We start from the raw sequence: 22,286 nt of genomic DNA, 5'->3' as shown, positions 1-22,286 counted from the left end.
CTGGAAAAGAAGGTGTGCGCTAAGAAGGCACGCGAAAGGCGTTGTAAGGAGTGTAATCGCCTCTTTAGCAGCGCGCAGATGTTGGATTACCACGTTGATAACCGCGTTTGCCTAAAGAATGTATGTGAGCGCTGCGAGGAGGACAAGAACGACGAATGGCATCGACATCGGTGCCGCGGCAATTACGACCTGCTGAGCGTGGCTTGCGAGGAGCACGGCGACGTTGCTGCACGATGTTGCCCAAAGGAAACCCAAAGGAAGTTAACGCGCCGGAAGAAGGAAATTGACCAGCGCTTTGCGGAGTTTGACTGCGTCGAAGGCGTAAGGTGGGAAGATAGGGAATATTGGGAGGCAACTTGTGAGCGCTGCGGCTGTCAAAGAAGTGACCAACATGTTTGGCAGTGTCTCTATGACGGCCAAGGCGGTTTCAAGGAGTACTTAGATCGCTTCGAAGCTTGGCATGCCGGCAATGAGGCGGCAAGGAAAGCCCGTAATGATTAGTAGGCGGCTTAAGATAGTAAGGTAGGGTTTGCGCAAAGAGTCTCAAATCCCATTCTTATTTTTATTTATTATTATTAAGGATAACGAATAATAATAAATAAAAATAAAGACCCCTTTTAAGGGCGCTTGCATAATCTAATAATAATAAATAAAGATAAGAACCCCTTTTAAAGGTATATGCTAGCCTACGCAGCCGCCTTCTTTGGAGGCATTCTAATCGCCCTTTCAATATATGGACTGTATTACTTGCGAACTACCTGCCGACTGCATTACCCCTTGTAAGCCGCCGCGTAAAAAATACACCTGCCTTCATTGCGACAGGGTATTCTCCGAAGGATCCTTTGTGGGGCATTGGTGCTCCGCGGATCCTAAAGCGCAGCGGGCGCTTAACTACAAAGAGGAGATGGAGTGACTGTTCTTTCAATGTCAAACTTCCATCGGCCATTTACCTTACCATAGCTGCGTAAGTGGGTGAATTCCTCGCCCTGAATTACGTACCGCACGCAATCCGGCGCCCAAAGGGAATATTCCTTGCCTTCTAAGTCTTTGAGGACTAACCGTAAACGGTCGATGTCTTCGAAGACGACGTAATTTTTTATTTCGTATGCTTTACCGTGGACAAGATCACGCCAGTGAGTCAAGCTGAGCTTCATTATACCTATGGAATATTTTTAGGTGCGTTTTCAAAGTGTCGTAGGATTTGAACCGCTTTACACAGCCCTTACAGGGAATACGAATGCCATCCGCGTAATCCATGAGGGCACGGCAGATAATGTCGTAATCGTTGCTAACCATAGTTAGGTAACCATTTACATCAAGCTGCGCAATTTTTTTGGATTGCTTCGCGGATAAGACGCCGTTTCCTTTTGGGGTTTTCAACTCAATACACAACCCGCGGTATTTCTTGTGGGCGTTAAGGATTAAAAGGTCTGGCTGGCCGGCTTGGTAGCCTTTTCGCCAGCAGGTTATTCGCTTGCTGTCTGAATCTTGAAGTTCGCCAAGACCCGGCGCTATGATGAATTCAGGGTAAAACCTACGTATGTAGTCGACTACCTTCGCGTGTAGGTCGGCTTCATTTTCGATCTTAAATACTAACTTGTTTGGGCCGTCGAAGCGCTTGTTCATCGCATATTTACCCGTCTTTCTCAACGCGGGTAGGACTTCTTCGAGGACCCAATCTTGGAATTCTTCTGCCTTTGCCATCTTCGAGGAGAATATCAACTTATACAATCCGGATTCGTTCACATACAGGGAATGTGGGTGTGAATTGGAAGGGAGGCGATTCACCTCCATTCTAAGTTCGCTAAGCCTTACCTTGTATTTATCGCGAACGTGCACCTTAATTGCATCTTTTGGGCGTTCGTAGCCCAATGCGGCCGCTACTTCCTTTGCTTTGAAGTACAATTTATCGCCTTGCACGACTTGCAGTTTCGTACCGTTGCTTTCAAATACGCGAAGCATTGTATATTCAAGAAATATTTTAACATTGACGACTTCATTCCTCAGCCGTCCTAGTAGGCAACGCTTTTCAATTGGTTCATTTCTACGCTTAACTGCGCGTCAGACACGACGAAGACGTAGCAGTTTATTTTATCACCGTCGCCTGAGGAGGCATTCTTGGTGCGTTTGATCTCCAATGTTATGCCATCCTGCGTATTTACTAGACGGAGGCCTTGACCATGTAGGTCTTCGTCGTTAATGGTGCGCATATCAATCCACAGCGCATATTTATCCTTAAAGAATTCCTCGGGGCTAATTTGGTCGCCAAACTTGCGCATGGCCTCCCTGTACACGTCTGCGGGCTTTATCCCCTGGGAGTAGACCTTGTTTGGAACGCCGTTTATGTTGACCCCCACGTTAGTAATGTTGGGGTTGTGAAAGGCCTCGGAGTCGCGCTTACCGGCTTCGTAGGGTTTGGCAAACACCAACATCAGCCCCGTGAGACTTCTTCGGGGGAGGTTAATACTTTGGTTGATAACCTCATCCGTCTTATCCAAGAAGCTAAACGTCTTATACATCACTACGTGGTCGTAAAGGAATGCCTTGCCAGAGCTGTACTCCATGCCAGCGCTACGGGCCAGCTCTTCGCTGTACACGGTCTCATACTGTAGCTCTAAGTTGGTGATAGAATAAGGATCAACGGCCCCGCTAATCGCGGTGTCCATTCCTCCTATGACGTTCGTAGTGTCTGCCAAGGTTACTTCAAACTGTAACTCGGATAACTGTCTGGGGTAGTACACGCCATGGTTCGTAATTACTTCAAAGTCCAAAGGGATAACGTACTTGCTACCATAGGCGGTCTTTACCCTCGTTGCGTCTTCTACTGCGGTTGCTCCGCTGGAGTCCGTAGGCGCGGGGTTAGTATCGCTGCGAAGCTTACGAAGAATAACGCTTCCGATTCCCTGCTCTATCTTCTGCTCACGGTCGAAGGCCGTCAACCATAAGTCTTTATACGTGGTGTACAGATCGTACCTATTCAAATCCAAGAGGGATTCCCCTGCGAACTTGATTCTCATCTTAGAGACGAGGTTCCTACCCACATTATTGACGGCATAGCGCTTGTCCTTGGTGCTGGGTTGTATTGCTAGGTCGAACCTTAAAGCCAAGGTACCAGGAACCAATACTAGGTTATCTGTTAGACGGGGCACGCCTACGTACAGCGTCTCCCCCGGCTTTGCGCTAGAAGGTGTAAAGGTGACCCGGTGAAAGGTGCGTTCTGCTTTCAGCCCGCCAACCTGCTTAGGTAATACGTTGGGATTTAACTTTGAGCTTATCATATATAATGGAAGTAGAAGGAACGGATTTTGACCCCCTTACCGAAGAAGGCCAAGTCGATATTAACGATGAAGAATTTGATGAATGGACTAAAAACGCGGGGGCAAAGCCTTTGCTTTACGACATGGCCTTGATAAGCAAGTATGGCAATAGGTGGAAAAGCTTCAAGGCAGCCTTGAATCGCATGTGGCAATCAAGGAACCGCGGCAGCCCCGTCCCCGAGTACTTGGAACTTCAAAACACAGACGAAGCAGCCGCGCGGGAAACCGTAGAGTGGGCAATGCAAGAGCTAACGCAGCGCTACGACAACTTTGATGCTGACGACGTAAAGCTTACGGAAAAGGGAAACAAAGTCCTCATAAGCGTCCAAGACTTAAGATTTCCCGACAAAGACCGCTGGACAAAACCGCAACCCCTCTTTGATGAGGAGGGCAACGTTAGGGGCGACGTCTCAAGATTAAGAGGCTTTCAGCGTGCTACTAGAAGCATGTTAGAAAGGTTGCAAACCCTGAATGAAAAGGTTGCGCTAGAAAAACGCGTCGAGGAACTACAAAAAACGTTAAAAGAAAGGGAGGTAGAATACGCAAAGCAAACTCAGCTAATTGTCGATGCTGAAAAAAAGTTCGGTAACGAAAGAATGGTAGAAATGAGAAACCAGTTGGATAAAACCCTGCGCGAAAGGGATAAAGCACAAAGGGACTTAGAGGAGGGTAAAGGCTCTGGCGCCTCAGTGGAAGCACTGCGGGAAACGTTGGAAGAAAGGGAGGAGGAATACATGAAGCAAAACCAGCGGCTTGCCGACGCACACAAAAGGGAGGTCGAATTCAAAGATCAAGAAATAAGGGAGTTGGTAGACCAAAGAACCAAAATTCGTCGCGAAAGAAATCAAACTCAAAGGGCTCTTAACCTCGCCCTGCAAGAGTTGGATCTAATTAAAGACGATACCGATAACCTACAAACCACCATAGCCGGCTCTTTAGTGGAACGGCGACGGTTAATGGCTGAAATCAATACTAAGGAGGAACAAATCCGGCAAAGAGATCAGGCTATTGAAGACCTGGAGGGGCAAATAGAGCGGCAGCAAGAAGTAATTGCGGACCAAACTCGTACCGAAGAGGAAAGGGAGGCAGCCCAAAAGGAAGTAGAAACCCTTCAGGAAAGAGTCGCGGAATTACAAGCGCAAAAGGACAACCTGGAAAGGGAGTTGGGCCTTACCACCAAGGAAAAGGTAAAAAGAGCCCTTTTGAAGTATGGCGTTCCACTGGCATTTGCGGTTGCTATTTCGAGCGTAGTAGGAGTCATCCTATCCACGCTTAAGGCTACGGGCGCGGGCGTAAAGAAATTAGGTAATGGGCTGACGGACTTGGGAAAAAAGATGGCAGCCGGTCTTCCTGGGCTGCTGGGTTCGGTTGTTTCCTTGGCACTTAGGGCCGGCGGAGAACTGCTAAAGTTTGTGGGGAATAACATTTGGATATTAGTCGTCGCTATTGGAGTGGTACTCCTGAAGAAGATGAAGGGTTAATCTTATCCTTGTGTATTACTGGTGGCTTATCGTCGTCGGGCGCCCGAGGCGTTCTCGACTGGGGATAAGTAAAGATAGTATTCGCACCGCCTTGATAATGCGGAACTAGCGGCAGCACGCTCATGGTGCTAATGGGCTTATGATTCCAAGTAGCATCCGTTGGAGGATTTTTTGCCGGGGCGGCATTTATCCGAAGGTAGGCAACGTCGTTGGGAAGAACCTGAAGCTTCGCATATTGACAATTGGCTATCATGTGAAAAGTTACCGGCGTTAAGTCTTCTACAGTCGGCGGTGGGGGTTCCGACGAGAAATGAGCTGGGTTCCTATTATTATCTTTTTTTCTGTAGGGTAGTAATGGGCGGTCATTCTCATCAACGATCCTAAACCCGACATTACACGAATACCCCGTCGAAATGCTAATGGTACACATGATCAATCCCAGGCCCCCAACCTTCACCCACAGCCCGGTGTCATGCCAATGCTGTTCTAAGTAGTCCTTCTCCTCCAAATAATGAAGAAACCAATCTTCCTTCGCGTGTGGATTCATATATTTCAGCAAACATAGTTTGCTTCTAGAGACTAAGCACCGTAAGAGTGCTAATGGTAGCGTGATTATAAGGTCGATCTCTTTGATTTTCTATGCTATTTACGCAAACGCTCCCGGTGTCGTCTACGCGTATTTGCAACTTTACCTTCCCATGGCAATCAGCGACCATGTGGAAAGTCCAAACCGAGATGTTTTCGGCGCTGCCGGGGTTGGGCTCTACGGAGAAATGCGTAGGCTCCCTGTTGTTTGTCTTATTTCTCATAGGTTGCAGTATGCCATTCTCATCCAGGAACCTAAAGCCCACGTTGGCATGGCTGCTCGTGCCAATGCAAATACTACAAAGGATTAACTTCTTTCCTGAGTAGTTCAAATTCACGGACATGCCCGTGACATCAACCCAAGATGCCTGGTTGTATTTTTTCTCGCCTGTGTAAGTCGTATAGACACAATCTACTCCAGCTACGTAGGGGTTGTTCATCGCCATATATAATAGCTCAGACCAACACCCGCGGTGGCTAAGCCGGCTTTTAGTAAGTTATGGTCGTATTCCTCGGGTATCGTAGGCATAACATGGGCCTTCTTTGATGGTTTCTTAACTACGGGTAGCTTCGCTTCGTGTGACTTTTTTGGTTTCTCTACGAAGTGAGTAATGCCCTTGGTCATGTCAGAGTTCACGTCATTCACCCCAAACTTCATATCCTTAGTAGCTCGCTGCAGCTTGTTGTTATAACCCACAACGGAATGGGCGTTGATGACCAAATTACTCGGCATTAACCAACAACCAGGCGACAAAGCGTAATCCAGTCGCACTTTAGACTGCTGCACCGCTAATTGATATCTCTGCACCGACTTGGATATGTCGTTCTCTATTATTGCTGACTCAAATAAAGTTAGGAATTCTTCTTGCGTTTCCCGCGAAGCACCTTGGGATCCAACGATGGGGCTGCGGGTATTTACCTGCGCTCCTAAGATGCAGTACACAAATGCTTCAATGCTACGGTTAATCCTGGCTAGGTTCCTTAAACCTTTTCCTTTCATTAACATAAATGGATCCCAAGTGCCGGGGTAGTTCGTTTGAATTCTAGTAATTAATGAATTATTACTCTTATCACCACCCATATCACCGAACTCTAACTCATTACTTGGGTATTCCTGATGCCCATAATCGGCCGGCTTCTCACCGTTGGCACCCCAAACGTAAACGATGCCAAGGCCATGCGTCTTACCCTCTTTGTAACGAAAGTCTCTTTGCTGTGGTTTGAACTCATTAATTAACCTTTCTAGGGCTGCGGCGTTATATCGATTATTCATTGGATTAAATGCCTTATCTCCCGGTAAAGGTACGTTAAGCTCCTTCAACAACCTCCTTACCGTAAAGGCAACGTGAAACCGCATGATCGGAACGTGAAACATATCCGCGGCAACGCCACAACCTTTAGTGGCGGCCCAGACAGCAAAGTTTAACTGCTGCGGCCAATATCGCATATTGGGTCCTGCTAACCATTCCCTGGCCTCTTTACCCGACGTATGCTTTAACATCGTATCCCCATAGATATTCCTTACTACTACATCAAATGATTGCCTACCCACTGAAATCTTCAGGAACGTTACCATCGTTTCAAAGTCGTTTACACCACCTTCAGCATCGTAAAATGGGTAATCTTCCGTAGTTAACAATAAGTTTCTAGGAAAATTGGGTGCTTTATGCACGGGTGCCTCCTTCGTTATTGACAAATGCTGTGCCTTTTTCCTCTCCTCATGCGGCTCCAAGTCTGTATTGCTGTACATTCTTTCGCCGTTATAGTAAATCCCATCGGGTCTTCTTTCGAACTTACTAGGGTCTGCATGCGGAAACATCTTCCTAAAGGCTCTCCAGTTGGCATAATCCCGGTTGTCGTGATGTGGCTGCTCCTCAATATCATCCCCAAAAGCGTCGTACATTAGTATATAATGGATGTTATACCTTCAGCACCTCAGTTGTACCCAGATGTTCCCAATTATCACGCTACCACTAAGGATACAGGTCCTAACGAATTAAACGCTGAAAACTTTAGGCTCAACAAAGCAAACTTAATCCTGGCTTACTTGGAAGGGCAAGCGAAACACTACGAAGAGGTCAGGAAAAAGTACGCCAGAGCCCGAAGCATACTACATAAAATCGCGATAACTTCCGGCTCCATGTCCGTGGCGTTAACAGGCACTGGCGTTGCTACTTCGCTTACCGGACCTGGAATAGTCGTTGGCGTTCCTTTGGCCAGCGTTGGAGCCGTCTGCGGCATCGTTTCCGCTGTTACGACAGGCATTATGAAGCAATTGTCCGGTAAGATATCCAAGCACGACACACACATAGCCCTAGCAAGAGCAAAGGCTAACACCATCGCCGACTTAGTCTCCCAAGCTCTGCGGGACCGCCGCATAGACGACACGGAGTTTTCTTTGATCCTCGCGGAGGAAAAGAAATATGGCGAATTAAAGTCGGGCAATAAAAAAACCATCGTGAAAGATCTTTCCGAGGAATCTCGCAAACAGATCTATCAGAAGGCAAAAGAGGAGCTCCAAAGAAAACTCGCTCAGTAGACATCTGCTTTGAAAAGAACGTAGGTGGATTTCGACTGCACATTTCATCTTCTCGGAATCCATTCTAATAGGGGGTGGTTGGGGTCTATTTTGTAAAATATTTCGTAAATTACGTCGGGGTAATAAGGAATATCCTTATCCAGCCGACAGAATAACCACTCGGCCCTTTGCATATCTGGGACATGAGGAATACGCCTACCGGTAATTTCAGACAAAAGATAGGGAATAGCTTTGTAATATTTCCCTAGCTTTAATTTTTTCAACGTTTTCCGTAGACTTTGCGGGGTTGGCTCTTCTAAATGGTCTATGATTTTCTGCCTTACTTCATCGTCTAAATATACCGGCCGATAACCTTGGATATGACTCATCCAGTCTCGGAAGTATTTTATTCTTTTGTATGGGGTCTTCGTACGACCTCCATTGGCGTAATACTGCTCTCTGGTAGCATTTGGTACGGCATTACGAATATTCTTACCACACTCGTAACACTGTGCTGACGTGTCGTCTTCTATTTGCATTTTCTTACCACAACACCAAAAGGGTTCTGGCTTAGGTACGATAACTTTAGGTCTTAGACAAATTATGCAAAAGTCATTGGCAAACTTCCTACATTCGTGCATCGTATATTTATGAGATATTTTTAACCTCCGTTTGCAGTACGCAGTAAGGACACACCGCGGGAAATCCCGTAAATCTGCTGTACCCGTCTTCGTAAATCCGCGGGTTAAACCCGTATATCTTTGGCATCGATCGCGAGTCCCCCTTACTGCTGCTAACCGAATTTTTAGTCGTCAATAGTGGTAAGTCTCGCAGACATTTCTTATTTTCGATCTAAAAGTGCAGATAAAAAAGACTGGATCTGCATTTTAAGAACGGTCAATCTAAAAACAATTTGACTCTGTAATATAGTAAGTGCGAATACGATCAGTGATTTTGAGAAAATGAAAAGTTTCAGAATTAATTAGGGATTACCTTCAAACACAGCAACACATAAGATAAGAACTCGGAGATTGTTGTCTAGACCATGGAATTTCATTTTCTTGAAGAAAAGGATTTCTGTCCTCGAGAATTTGTCTCGTTCTTAGGGAGTAAAAAGTTTGGCGAAGAAGTCTTCAAAAGTATCAATGAACAGGTGCGACTAAGATATTTATTGCAAGCGTGTCGAGGTTTTTGTTTAGAGCAAACATTGGTGTATTTTATTGATGTGATCAGTCTAATTGACAAGATATTACAAGGGTGGTCACGACCGCATTGTAAACAGAAATTATTGGATCACCTGGAGCCCGCATATACCGCAAGGATGGTAACTAAGAAAACCTGTTTGACGTTGAATCAAAAAGAATCTAAGAGTGACGCAGAACATCCATGAGAGAAGTAACGGGAAAAAAGTAACGGCGCGGAATACACCTCTTTAGCTTTGTATGCAAATCGCCCATTTCAGATCACATGACATTCTCTTGAGAATTGTTCTTTTATATTAAAATATTTACATATGAAAAATTTAACTCCCAAGAGTGGCATCACATGGTCTTACATGTGCACAACAAACAACGAAGGTAAACAGGTCTATTGACATCATCGATCCTTTAAACCAATCACAGCGCGCGAGACCACCACTCCCCAATCAGAATCCATCCCCGCGCTAGCCAAATTAGATGGGCTCTGATCGGTCGAGAGTTAAGCAAATCAGATTAAACGTTACAATATGCATTCCTTAGGGTAAAAATAGTAACGAAGCGTAATTCACATCATTGATCCACTAAACCAATCACAGCGCGCGAGACAACCACCCTCCAATCAGAATCCATCTCCGCGGTAGCCACGATAGATGCGCTCTGATTGGTCGAGAGTTAAGCAAATCAGAATAAACGTTACAATATGAATAATAAAACTACTTGTATACTTTTATCATTCATGGTTAGAAAGAACAAATGTTAGAAATAACCGCCAAGGAAAGAAAACAAACCACAGAAAATTTGCTCTTGTTAAAGGATTCTTTGAATGTAATTAAAAAAATACAAAATTTACGGAGGCATAGCCATTTGATGTTGATACAAAAGGAATCTCAGACGTGCTGCTTATTATACCTCTAAATCACTCAACTACTACTATACTAATAACGTTACCCCTAGTGGGGTGGAGTGGGGCTTAAAACGCTAAGCCATTTGATGGTGATACAAAAGAAATCTCAGACGTGCTGCTTATTATACCCCTAAATCACTCAACTACTACTACACTAATAACGTTACCCCTAGTGGGGTGGAGTGGCATTAGCAACTGGGTTTAAGGAAGAAGCACCATCCTTCCCTCATCCTTCACCAGTCCCCTCCTGCTTGATTTTGAACCAGTCTCCAACTCCTAGCTCCCTTAATGTTCCTAACGCTAATGTATGTTTTAAGCTGCTCTAAATCAGTGGAAGAATCATTAATGGTCAATATGAATATGTCAAGGTAGGGTTACATGGGGGTTGCACCCTCTTTCTTGTATAGTTGTTTTAACTCCTATGATAATTATGCCACCAGAATAATCTACAAAACGCTAGTGGTATTAAGGTGTCACAAGTGAAATGGTAAATCTAGGAAATCCCATCAAATCAATCCAATGAGCTTGAGGGCAAGTTTGCCAGAGCAGCCAAGAAGAGTGAACAGGCCAAGATAAGCAAATGCACCATAGGAACGCTTGGATGGATCTGGATAAGATAAGAACAGTAGCATATGTTACCAAGGATAGTACTGGACACCCACTTAATATGGGCACTGCCCAGTCAGGCCTAAAAATCGCCACTACTGTGGACACCCACTTAATATGGACACCCCAGTCAAGCCTGAGACTTTCCACTATCATGCACACCCACTTAATATGGACACCCCAGTCAAGCCTGAGACTGTCCACTATCATGGACACCCACTTAATATGGACACCCCAGTCAAGCCTGAGACTCTCCACTATTACGGACACCCACTTAATATGGACACCCCAGTCAAGTCTGAGACTCTCCACTATTATGGACACTCACTTAATGTGGACACCCCGTCAAGTCTGAGACTCCCCACTATTACAGACACCCACTTAATATGGACACCCTAGTCAAGCCTGAGACTCTCCACTGTCATGGACACGCACTGAATATGGACACCCCAGTCAACCTGAGACTCTCCACTATCATGGACACACACTGAATATGGACACCCCAGTCAATCAAGCTTAACTCTTCACTATTATGGGCACTGGCTTAATATGGACCCCCCAGTCGAGTTTATCACTTTCCCCTATTTTGGACACCCACTAACTATGGACACCCTGCTACTCTTGGCACCTGCATTACACTGACAACACACTATTTTGCAGGTATCCATTGAGTGACTATAATAACAGCTAGTTGTTTTCAACTAACCTCCAGTGTAGTATCCATGTGCATAGACGATCCTGCCAATGATCCAAACAATGCCAGCAGCACTGCAAACAACCTGGAAAATTACAGCAATATATATGCTTGTCCTTTTCTCATGTAAGGTTTAATGATAGTGGAATAATATGGAAGCCAATAATAACCGAGTCTTGATGAAAAACTTTTATAAATTCGTTTGTCTATTATGTAGAGCACATGCCAATTCAGCTGGTTATTTCTTAATAAATATACTATCTATCCAACAGCAGATCCTCTGCCACCCCTCTACATCAGTTCACAATTTTAGGATATTATGTGTTGACTAAAACTGCTTGGAATGGAGAAACGTGTAAGTGTGCTTAATAGCAGATACACTACAATGAAACTTTTGATTTAGTGGGGATGGTCAAATATTACAGTAAAAGTGTATCAATAGACCCTTTTCGAGTTCCAAATTCCAGCTGCATTTCTTGATTACAGACTCATTCAGGCTAAGCCTCGGAAATACCAACGGTAAAGTAAAGAATGCACAAGTTCAACAATACGAACACTTTGAAACTTAACGGACCTTGACTGAAAACGTGAATATTCTTCACAAAATCGAGGCTTAGCCTGAGCAAATGAGTCTGCAATCAAGGAAGACAGCGGTAATTTGGAACTCAAAAAGGGTCTATTGTATGACACAGAGGGCTCTTATACTTACAGGATGCTCAAGGCCACCAAGGAAAAGCAGCATCAAGAACTGAGGATAGTTTTCCAAGCTGAAGAGGGAAAAAAAAAGGAAAAATTACCTACTTTTTTAAAACGTTTATCAAAATTCAAACAGTCAGGAAGGATTTCACATATTGAAAGCTGTATTTTATCAAACTCCATGTACATCCCTAGGCAAGCCTATAGATTAAGAGTGTTGAAAAATATAAAGCTATGAAACAAGTGGTGAGTCACTTCCAACAAACTCTGTCATGTCCTTCATAAGATAACAGTGTTTAGTTTATGGTATTGTAAAACTATCTAGTAGAGTGCATACCATATATTTGTGAAAAACTTTGTAAGGAATCGCACAAATTAGTCAGTTCAGGAGACCTCAGTAGACCGTTGACCTACAAAATCTTGTTAGTTAACTTTTCACTGATATATGGTTTGCACTCTAAATCAATTTGTGATGAATAATTTTGCACATAGACTGTACATACGTGTTTTGATGTGCCCTCTGGATACAATTGAACACAATTTCCTTGTCATCGTACATCTTAGGGTACTAAAGAACATAAGGTATCATTATGACTTTAAAATTTATTTGAATTTTCAATCTTAGATAGCAAAGTGATGAGTTTTTTTTGTCAAAACTAAGTGAGAATGATAAAAATTCTCCTTTCCTAGTTTTCTTGCCTTTATGATAATCAGATGCTTAGTGGATAACAAATTTATTTATAGCTGTTACATCTTAATTCCCTTTAATTCTATATCCTTGGGAACCCAGAGGTAAATTAATTCTGTTGTTCTTTGTTAGAAAAAAAGGCCCAGAATTTTACTCCTGTATTTCCGATGTGTTAAAGGACACACATATTATTAATTTTAAAGCTAAACAACACACATTAATTTCAGTGCTAAACAGCAGACATTAGTTTCAGTGCTAAGAAACACATTAATTTTGAGTCGTGACACAGCCAAAACGAATAAATTGAAACTTATTTTGTTAAAATATATCATAAATATCAATGCTAGAATGTCAGAGAAAAGGCTACATAGAAAGCTAAAAAAGGAAAAACTATATTAATGTTCTAATTATTTATTCCACTGGTATATACCTGATATTTAGCGCAACAAAAGTAAAAGCAAATAACAAAGGATTATTAATAAACATAAATAACTGAAAGAGTAAAGTGAAACTTGGAAGAAGGGAAAAATACCTCACTGAATGATAATTCTTACTCTAATATCTACCATAGATTTACTTTATAATTAATTATTTCACAAAAATAGTCTAATTCCATTAACCAAAATGTTAAATATTTAAATTAATTAAAAATAAAATGTGTAGCTCCAGAAATGATCCATCCCCCCACCCCACTGGGGAATATTTTTAAACAACCCCCCAACCCCTGAAATTCCAATTTTCTTCCATACAAACTTTTTTTCCTCTGACCATCCCTCCCATCCCTTACCCCTCAGAAATCCCAAATTTCCATATGTGTGGAAGTGGGCGTGTGTGTGTGTGTGTGGGGGGGGGGGGGGGGGGGGGGGGGGGGGGGGGGAGGGGAGGAGTATGGATAATTTCTGGAACAACACAAAGACAGAAAATGAAAAACGTAGTTTCAACTTATGCTGTCTATTAGACTAATACTGTATCTATTTTACGTGATAAATAATATTTACCAATTGAAACTGAAATCACAATTTCTGTTGCCATTTTCAAGATAATAAAATATGTAAGAATTCTGGAAAGATGATGCATGGGTTGTCTGGATGTTACTTCATTAGACATGGTGTTTACTTTATGACCTGTGACTTATAACTGTAGGTGGCCATGGATTACTTGATTATGAATGGGAGGAGAGGATATGTTTTATTATAATGAATGGTTATATTGTCTGTAAAGAATATGTAACCAGACACTGTCTTTTCACTAGCAAACAGATGCCATAAAAATAAGTATCTCAATATCTTTTACTAAACCAACAAAGGATGTAGAATAAAGTTTATGAGTTTACTCTTATTAGCAAGTGGTTATAATATTAGTATAAAGAATTAAAACCAGCTATTTTTTGGATGAATGAAAAATAAGCCATGTGCAACATGTTGTCATTCACACTGGTTGTTTTCCTGGGATGTACGTTTAAACATGTGCTGTGAATAATTTAACAGCCAAGATTTTATCACCTGGGATTTTGCATACTACACAGACAGACAGAGAAGGAAGGCTTCATTTTTATTTAACCTGTTTAAATCTATGTCTTTTCTCCAGGTGTTCCCAATGTTGACACTGGTACACAAGACGGACCCACAAGACAACTACTCAGTCAGTATCTATGAAGTATTTTTGTACTTTTATTATTATTTACATTATTGTTTTATGCAAGGAACAGAAGTTATCATAAAAAGTAATATGACATTCATAGGTTGTTGTTATATATATTAAAAGCACAATGGCTAGGTGACATTATAGTAAAGAAAATTTTTAATTTTAATTAAAACGCATGAACTTCTTAAAAAAGTATTCAAACTCATCAACACAAGTTCCAGTAACTCAGTTCATTAGAGTCTGAGTCTGACTATAAAACATAAGGTCAGAGGTTTGAATCCTGTCTGGTGCTTAGAATGTTTGTTTTTTCCTGAGAAAAATTTGCTTGGTGAAACAATGCAGATGTTTATTTAAAAATAAATAATGTTTAGCACCATTAGATTATAATAATTAAAAGCACTTAATATACCAGATATTAAGAGGATGTTGAAGTGTGTTTTTTAGTCTGCATCCACAGATGATTTATTATGCTTAGTTGCATATTGACGTTATGACTATGAACTATGTAAAAACCTTTAAAATATTCCAGAATATTTTTCTTGTATAGACTGCCTGGTGATTCAATACGTCATTGTCTAAAGACATTATGATTAAAACAGCTAAGGTCACCCTTCTAGAAAAAAAAAAAAACAGGGCAAAAACTATGGGAAATAATATATATCAATAAACTGTGCCTTTTACTTTGATCACCTAGAGGTTGTTTTAGTATTGATAAATATTGAAGTTTTTAGTTTTGTTTTTATTTTCGACCACAGTATGCATGAGAAAAGGGATAGTCGACTCATTTAACTCCATACATAGGTATGACAGGTTGTGGAAATTACAGAGCACTATTAAAGAAGAGTCAGAGAATACATTGAATAGTTCCAGAAAAATCTATATGTAAATCTCTTACATCTATGTATATTGCCAAGAGCAATAGCAGGCCGTAAGCAATGACAAACAACCAGGATGGTGATGACAAAGCGTGAGAATGTTTTCCAAATGGTTTTTGGTGCAAAGCCATCATTTTTGATGCAGTTGCTGCCCTTGATCCTGATAGATGTTTTTAATGATACCTTAATACCAGGGGAGAGGGGGGTAGGGAAAGTAAAAGGGTTGACAACACATCATTTGAAAAGTATTTGACTCCTAAGGTTATTTCAAGAACATTTAGGAACAGACCATTAGATAATAATTGATGGGGGGGTTTGGTAAATCCCCAAAAAATATCGAGCAAGCATTTAAACCTAAAAAAATATTGTGCAGCCTCTTCTGCTAGAAGAAACATATCTAACTGTATGCAAAAAAATAACGTGCAAGGGTTGAGCCAAAAAAATAAATATCATGCAACCAAAATTCCTGCAACCCCCATCAATTATCTAATGGTTCATCTCTTAGCAAGTTAACAGTCAATATTAAATTTAATTTAAATATTATACTGTTATTGTTAAGACGGACATTTTTTGGAGGCTTTAGTTTTGATTTCACATTGTTTTAATTATTAATTTGCGTTTGCAGGTACAAGCACGCATTAACAAGTAAAGATATTCTTGTCTCTGCAGATCCATCCATTCACATTTAACTGGTATATATTCATGAGAATTGTTCTTTATACAAACAAACATGTTTAGCCATGTGTTAGATAGAATATCGAGCCTCAAAAGCTTCACCAACATAGAGCTCTTGTTGGAGGTCAACAGTGCTGCTTAACTCTCAACATTACAACCATATCAGTGATCACAAAGATTAGAGAGAGCTTGATGAGTATCAAGGGTGCTTCATATTTTAACCAAAAAATTCAGTTTTTTTCTTTTCAAATAATAAAAAGGAGCAGGAAAGTAACTTTAAAATTAATCAAATGGTGCATGTGTAAACAGGAAAAATGACAGAAGTGGATTTACTTGAATCGGAAGACCGGATTCCCCAGAACTTTGAATGACACATACCATTTTTTTGCTTTACAACTGGAATTTCTGGGGTTTTTCCCCCAAGAGGTAAATAGTAAGCACAATGGAACTAGTTTCCTTCTACGAAAGAAAAACACAAACCCACTCTAAGAATGAAGTTGTTTATGAAAGGTAGGTAGGATGCTTTTAGACCTGCATATTTCTATGCACCCCCAGGGTTAATTACATGTATTTATAGTTTTGAGCTAATTATTTTTACTTTTGAAAGTATGTAAAATTGAGATTTAGATTTATACTTAAGCGTGAAACTCTTTAAATTTAGAGGAAATGCTTTCAAGTCCTTTAGTTTTGTGATCATTTAGTAATTCATTTAAAAACACTTTGGGGTCTTTACTGTACTCCATCTAAATATTTTCCTCTATTATGCTTCATATGACACAGTATGAAATAATGTAAAGAAAAACAATTGATTTTACTCCCCAAATATTTAAAAAATACGATTTAAAATGTAGAGCTTATAGAGTTTTTGAGTAATATATAGTAATGTCTAATATGAAGTTAATGTGCCAAGTAGTGATATTCTATTATTTCACATGATTGTTATCAACAAGTTAAGCATGACTAGAGAGTGATAAAAGTTCATCAAAACAAGATGAATAATAAATTTAAGAGAGCAATACCCTTCGAGCAGAGTCTTTTTTACCTTCCCCCGAGAGAGAGAAAGGAAAGAAGACTGTCTTCTTTCCTTTCTCTCTCTCGGAGGAAGGTAAAGGAGACTCTGCTCGCAGGGTAAAAGAGCAAGTTACTTCTGCCATTTCGAAGGAAAACAACCTTTGAACTAGGCTGGAGACTGAGCCTACCTTTGAACTGCAATAGGTACACAATTAACTAATAAACAATCAATAATGCTTAATTACTAAAACGAAAGATTAATGCCCAAAACAACAGTAGGCAGTTACAAACATTTTTACACAGTGTTAAGTTTTCTTCTTAATAACTTGTGAAATCAAATGTTTAACAACAGCAAAAACATTAAAATATACATTCAATGCAATAGCCAATATTTTTAGCCTTTTTAAGTCTAGACATGCACTATATATTCAAATACTTTTGCATGTAAACATGAAAAGTGTATAAGCTAGATTTTTTCACAAATGAAAACCTTCAAGGTGAGGGGTATTCACATGAAATAAATTATTTAATATGTAGCTTTGTATAAGTAAATTGGTTCACACTTTGTTGGTGAGATGAGAAACAACAGCCATCTAAGCAACATTTTTATGCTATAAAGTATAACAATAAATAAGGAATAAGTATGTATTATCATTATTAGTATGGTTATCATCATTAATTTTATCCACACTTTTTCCTACTACAAGTAAAGTTTTTAGTCATAGCAAAAATTAAATACAAAAACAAAACTACACTATGTAGGATAATGCCTTTGAACGAATAGTCGACATAATACATAGTACTTGACCAAAATTCCATTCTTTTCTTTCTTTTACTCACACTGTCATTAATCATATGACTCCGTTTCACAGGGCTAGTAAAATCACTCTAAGAAGGATAAAGCCATAGTAATTTAATTGGTTTTCTGAAAGCATTTTGATGAATTTAAAGAAATCATAGAGAGCAAAAAAGAAAAAGACACATGTTACTACTTAAGTTTTAGAATAAGAACAAGATATAACTCAATACTGTAGTAGTTACTGTTCTTAAGTGCACACAGTCACAAGCATAGATTATCACTCTTATTTCAAATGCTCAGCCATTTCGAAGTATATTTAGAGATAATAATGACTTTTGCAAATAGTTAAAAAATGTAAAATAATTACAGCAATCTGAACTTAAAGTAATGCCCTTATATGGTAATCTTTATTAGCTCTGCATTTAAATTATATATTTAAAATTTGTATAAATGAAGATATATAAATTAAACTTATGCTTTAAAATAAAAAGTTTTCCCTGATCAGCTTTTTTCTCATCACTACGTCGTAGTATTACACAGTAACTGAAAAAATGTTATACCTATATTTAGCAAGATCCCTAGGGAAAACACGTCATTTATTGATTCCTACTATACAAACGTTAGTAAAAATAAAGGCAAAGAGATGTCAAAAAAACCCTGGAATGGAGGATTACTGTGCAGTACTCTGATTGGCTATTATACAGTGTTAAGTTTTCTGATATAAAAGATGTGTTGATTAGGGGACGTTCAATACAAAGCTTGGTTACAGAACATTGCATTGAGGCGTTTTATGAATAATTTATACAGACATAGGCTTGTGTGTCAAAAGAAAATTCTAAAAATCACACAAATATTTAATGAACACTGCTGACTCATCATAAAAGTTAATTCATAATTGCACATCTTTCAAGTCAAAACCACAAATAAACACATATATTATTAGTAATGTGGAAAATACATGGTGAAGGGTGACTAATTTACATGGAATGCACGTGGGAAGAACAAAATACTCTCTGAAACAAAAGAAAAAAATCCGCTTCATTGAATAGTGTTGCGCAAGCCTCTTGCAAGAGTGAGCTCTTTGTCATCGCTTTTAAACCCCCAAAACACAGAAAAATGCCTCTAAATCATGCATTTACCTGCACTTTAAACTTTTTCTTGCTTTCCCGACATTCACAGCTAAATAAGTAAGCATAAAAGCCGAAGAAATGCCGGTAAGAATGACATAGCCGTATTCTTTTGGAAGAGCTATGGTCGCCATTTTGAGCGTATATAATTATGCATGATTCAAGTTTCAAAGGGCAACCTTTCACGTGATCACTTGCTTCCCATTGGTTAATATTTAAGAAATACTTTTGAGTTTGTCCAATCAGGGTTTAGTATGACGTCATTTTTTACTGTGTATTTGAATGCTGGCGGTTTCCAACGCCTTCCTCACAACTACCTTGCGCTTTCGAGAGTGGAGATATAATTTTGTACTACGTACTGAATCCAATTTATATTTACAACATGAAGACCATTTTCGCAGTCTGCCTTTTGGCTCTTATTGTCGCAGCAGTTCAAGCAACAAGCAATTCAAGCAATGTCTCTACCATTGCTCCTCCTATGATGGGAAACACAACGACTCCAATGCCCATGACAACTCAGGGATCTACCGCCGAGCCCGCTACCACTACAGCAGCATCAAGCATCTGTTTACCCGCCGTTTTCACTCTCCTCGCTTCTTTCTTGTATACTCAGATGTTCTAAACTGGTTAGTTTATCTGGACTTGTAGAACAATGTTACGTTTGTGAAAACTTTCCCCGCAACTATCTAAAGCTTATGAATAGTACCTTTATTACACCGAGTTTGCCGCCACCTGCTGAAGAAGATATTTTGTCAACGAATGTTGAAACTACTTCCTCACACACAGAAACTGTATTTTCCTTCTATAACCACGACTTCTGGAAAAACGTTTGATAAAACTTTTGTGTAACTTTGAGAAATAGACCGATGGATGGATTTGGAGTAAGAGTATGAAAAATTTTTTGCAATACTAGATATTTCCTGAATCAAGCCAAGGTGCGAAGGCGTTCTTCTTGTGCGCCGTTCTAATGCTACATTCAACTGTAAGAACCTGCGTTAGACTTTCATTATTCTTGTGCTGTAAGCGTTTGCTGTAAATCTCACCAAATATTTACTCTTAATGTTGATAATAGAATGTCACAATTAGTTCCAAGTAGAATGTAGAATTGCAATTTTCTGTTTAAATACTTTTCGTGTAAATTAAAGGCATTTTTGATAAATACAAGTCTCTTCTTTTCTAATTTTATGTTATTTTCTTACTCTTAAAGCAATCTCTTTTTACATGTAATGATTTTGCTTTCTTTTAGATTCCTTTGAAACTGAAATTCAGGGCTTGCCGTTTCAGGGCGTTGTCTAGGGAAAGGTGTTCTACCTAAAATTTATCATTATTCCTTGATTTTCAATAATAATTTCCATAGATTCTTGCCGCAAAAGAAGTACCCATGTTAACTTCATTTATTTACTCATGTCTTATTTTTATTTGAGATCAAATAAAGAAAAACTGTCTTGGAGAATGGCACGTGTTTGAATATACTTTGCGCTTACTTGGCATTCGAACCTGACCAATTACTGTAAAACATCGCGTTCGAAAATTAATACTAATCCAGTGCTGAAACGTAGCAATTTTTGAGTAGATTTAGTATTTTAGTCAAAAATTTGCTTTCACAATCTTGTAGTTTTCGTGGAACAAAGAACCTGAAAGAAGGACATTGGTGAGGTTTACGAATGAATACGACTGTCCGGCGCTTTTAAAACTGCAAGAAACGCATATTCAGCTCTCGACCCTCTTGATGACCCCATGTACTGTATACAGTTTATCGTTGTCCTCAAGTTCAAGTCATTCAGTGAATAAGCGGTAGAATATTACAAGCTCCATACTGAAGGGCGCCAAGCATAGCTAACATTTCTTGGTTCATCGATTTCGCTTCTTTGTTCTTCCGAAGACTATATTTCTACCGCTTCATTTTGAATATTTAGGAATTCTACTCATTTCAGTTTCGATTTCTGTCTTTATCTACGAGTATTTATTTCAGTAAATAATGCTGTAGAGAAATATGTTGAATTGTATGAATTATTTCCGACGGAATATACGACGTGCTAGCCGATGCAGAAATCAAATATCAACGACTACATTTCCTGCTATACACTAATCATATAAATCACTGTACTTGTTCAAACTCGAATACTTTTTTTTTTCAACTATCCAAAATTCATGATTCGGGGATTTTTCGATGGTAAAACGTAGGCCCAAAATTCACTGACATAGATTATGCGTGTATAAAGCGGAATCTACAAGTTATGCAAATACTAACTTAGTGGGCGCCGCGACGGTCGAACTGCTAGTAACCGCAGGAATCGACATTTGTTTTCCTTTTCAAATCAGGTTTCGATATAAACAATTTCGAAAGAGTTTTTTTAATGAAATTTTAAATGTGGATTTCAATGGAAAGCAACAAGTATATACGGGGTGCAAATATATAATGTGTTGTTTTTAGCTAATTTCATTAGTATTCAACGTGGCCTCGAGTAAGTATGAATTTAAGTTTGCATTTTCAAGCAGGGTTCTTCACACCGCTCAACGGAAAAAGAGGAATAAGGAAATTGAGATATATAGGTGGAGTATTTAGCATTTTTCATGGCAGTAGAATTGAGTTATTAGAACATAGTTACTTCAGAACATAGTTCATGTCTAATCGTCGTGACGTTGCTAAGAATAATTTCATACTCGAGCAATATAACTGTCATCGCCTCAACATTTTAGTAGCCAGTTCAGTCAAACTACGAAATCTATTAAATCATTTCTGGGGAATCCTTGAAGCTTGTTCAATAACAGAGTATATTTACATGATTCTCACAAACTGACGCAGTACGTAAATGTCATATTTCTCCTTAGATTCTTTTGGTTAATTCGCGTCACGCTCCAACCAATAAAAGGCTTCTACACTAAACTCCCTAAATCTCGAGGACTTGATAGTATAGCTGTCTGTATTCGGCTTTAGGCGTTTATTTATGCTTGATATGCGGTTTTTTACCGTATCATTTTGGAGCTTATTTATTTAGTCAGTTAAAAAATCCACCAGGGATAGATACGCATTAGGGAACGCGTTGAGTGCCAAGAAAGGCCGGTCCCCGGTCTCTTACTTTACTCTAAACAAATTTTTTTCATCTGCAACAAATAAAAAACCTCTTTTTAACCAAAACCTGAAATATTGAATAATTCTTGGTAATATTCACTGATTACTGTTACCATAGGGATCTTGTTTGATGTTTAGCGGTGCTTTTATAACTAGGCACTTCTACGGTTATCCATCAAGTACCGATTCTTTTTAGGAATCTCTCGATAGAGCAAGCTCAATTTTGCTAGATATATTTCGTTAAACGTGCTTCCCTTTACATCTTAAGATATTTTCCCGCAGTTTATGACAAAAGGAGAAAGAACGCTGCCACTTACTAACGCAACAAGCCAAACGATGCAAAACGAACTACGAAGTCGTTTTGAGTACGTGACGTCAACGAAACAAACCACGA

General features: G+C 39.8%; 1 protein-coding gene and 1 long non-coding RNA gene across 3 annotated transcripts; one reads left to right on the top strand and one right to left on the bottom strand.

Annotated features, from left to right (window-relative positions):
- Nucleotides 1-9,897: 9,897 nt before the first annotated feature.
- LOC116302915 (glutathione S-transferase 3, mitochondrial) lies at nt 9,898-18,976 on the bottom strand. The gene is made up of 6 exons (XM_089038228.1): nt 18,845-18,976; nt 17,974-17,987; nt 12,504-12,568; nt 12,014-12,071; nt 11,317-11,389; nt 9,898-10,611 (listed from the first exon to the last, which is right to left on the bottom strand). The coding sequence occupies exons 1-6, from the start codon at nt 18,951-18,953 to the stop codon at nt 10,511-10,513; spliced, it is 420 nt and encodes a 139-aa protein (XP_088894354.1). The 5' UTR covers nt 18,954-18,976; the 3' UTR covers nt 9,898-10,510.
- LOC116302921 (uncharacterized) lies at nt 12,068-20,272 on the top strand. Of its 2 annotated transcripts, XR_016121371.1 has the most exons (3): nt 12,068-12,246; nt 14,276-14,329; nt 15,833-20,272. It is a non-coding gene; the product is annotated as an uncharacterized LOC116302921 (long non-coding RNA). The 2 variants fall into 2 exon arrangements; XR_004197904.2 differs by lacking the exon at nt 15,833-20,272 and having other exon boundaries at nt 14,276-15,021.
- The last annotated feature ends 2,014 nt before the right edge of the window (nt 20,273-22,286 follow it).

The sequence above is a fragment of the Actinia tenebrosa genome, unplaced genomic scaffold (genome assembly GCF_029948245.1).
Source record: "Actinia tenebrosa isolate PJP-AT-01 unplaced genomic scaffold, QUT_ActTen_1.0 PGA_scaffold5__44_contigs__length_20552954, whole genome shotgun sequence".
Lineage (NCBI taxonomy): Eukaryota > Metazoa > Cnidaria > Anthozoa > Actiniaria > Actiniidae > Actinia > Actinia tenebrosa.
Note: the sequence above shows the minus strand (reverse complement) of the source record. Positions and strands in the feature narration are given on the sequence as shown.

Bases quoted from the DNA above. Each gene is read 5' to 3' on its own strand.
- LOC116302915 (XM_089038228.1), bottom strand. From the start codon at position 18,953: ATGGCGACCATAGCTCTTCCAAAAGAATACGGCTATGTCATTCTTACC. The intron at 11,390-12,013 runs GTAAGTATAAGA...GTAATTTTCCAG, and splicing joins TTGGTGGCCTTGAGCATCCT to GTTGTTTGCAGTGCTGCTGG. The intron at 10,612-11,316 runs GTTAGTTGAAAA...TATCTTATCCAG, and splicing joins ACATGGATACTACACTGGAG to ATCCATCCAAGCGTTCCTAT.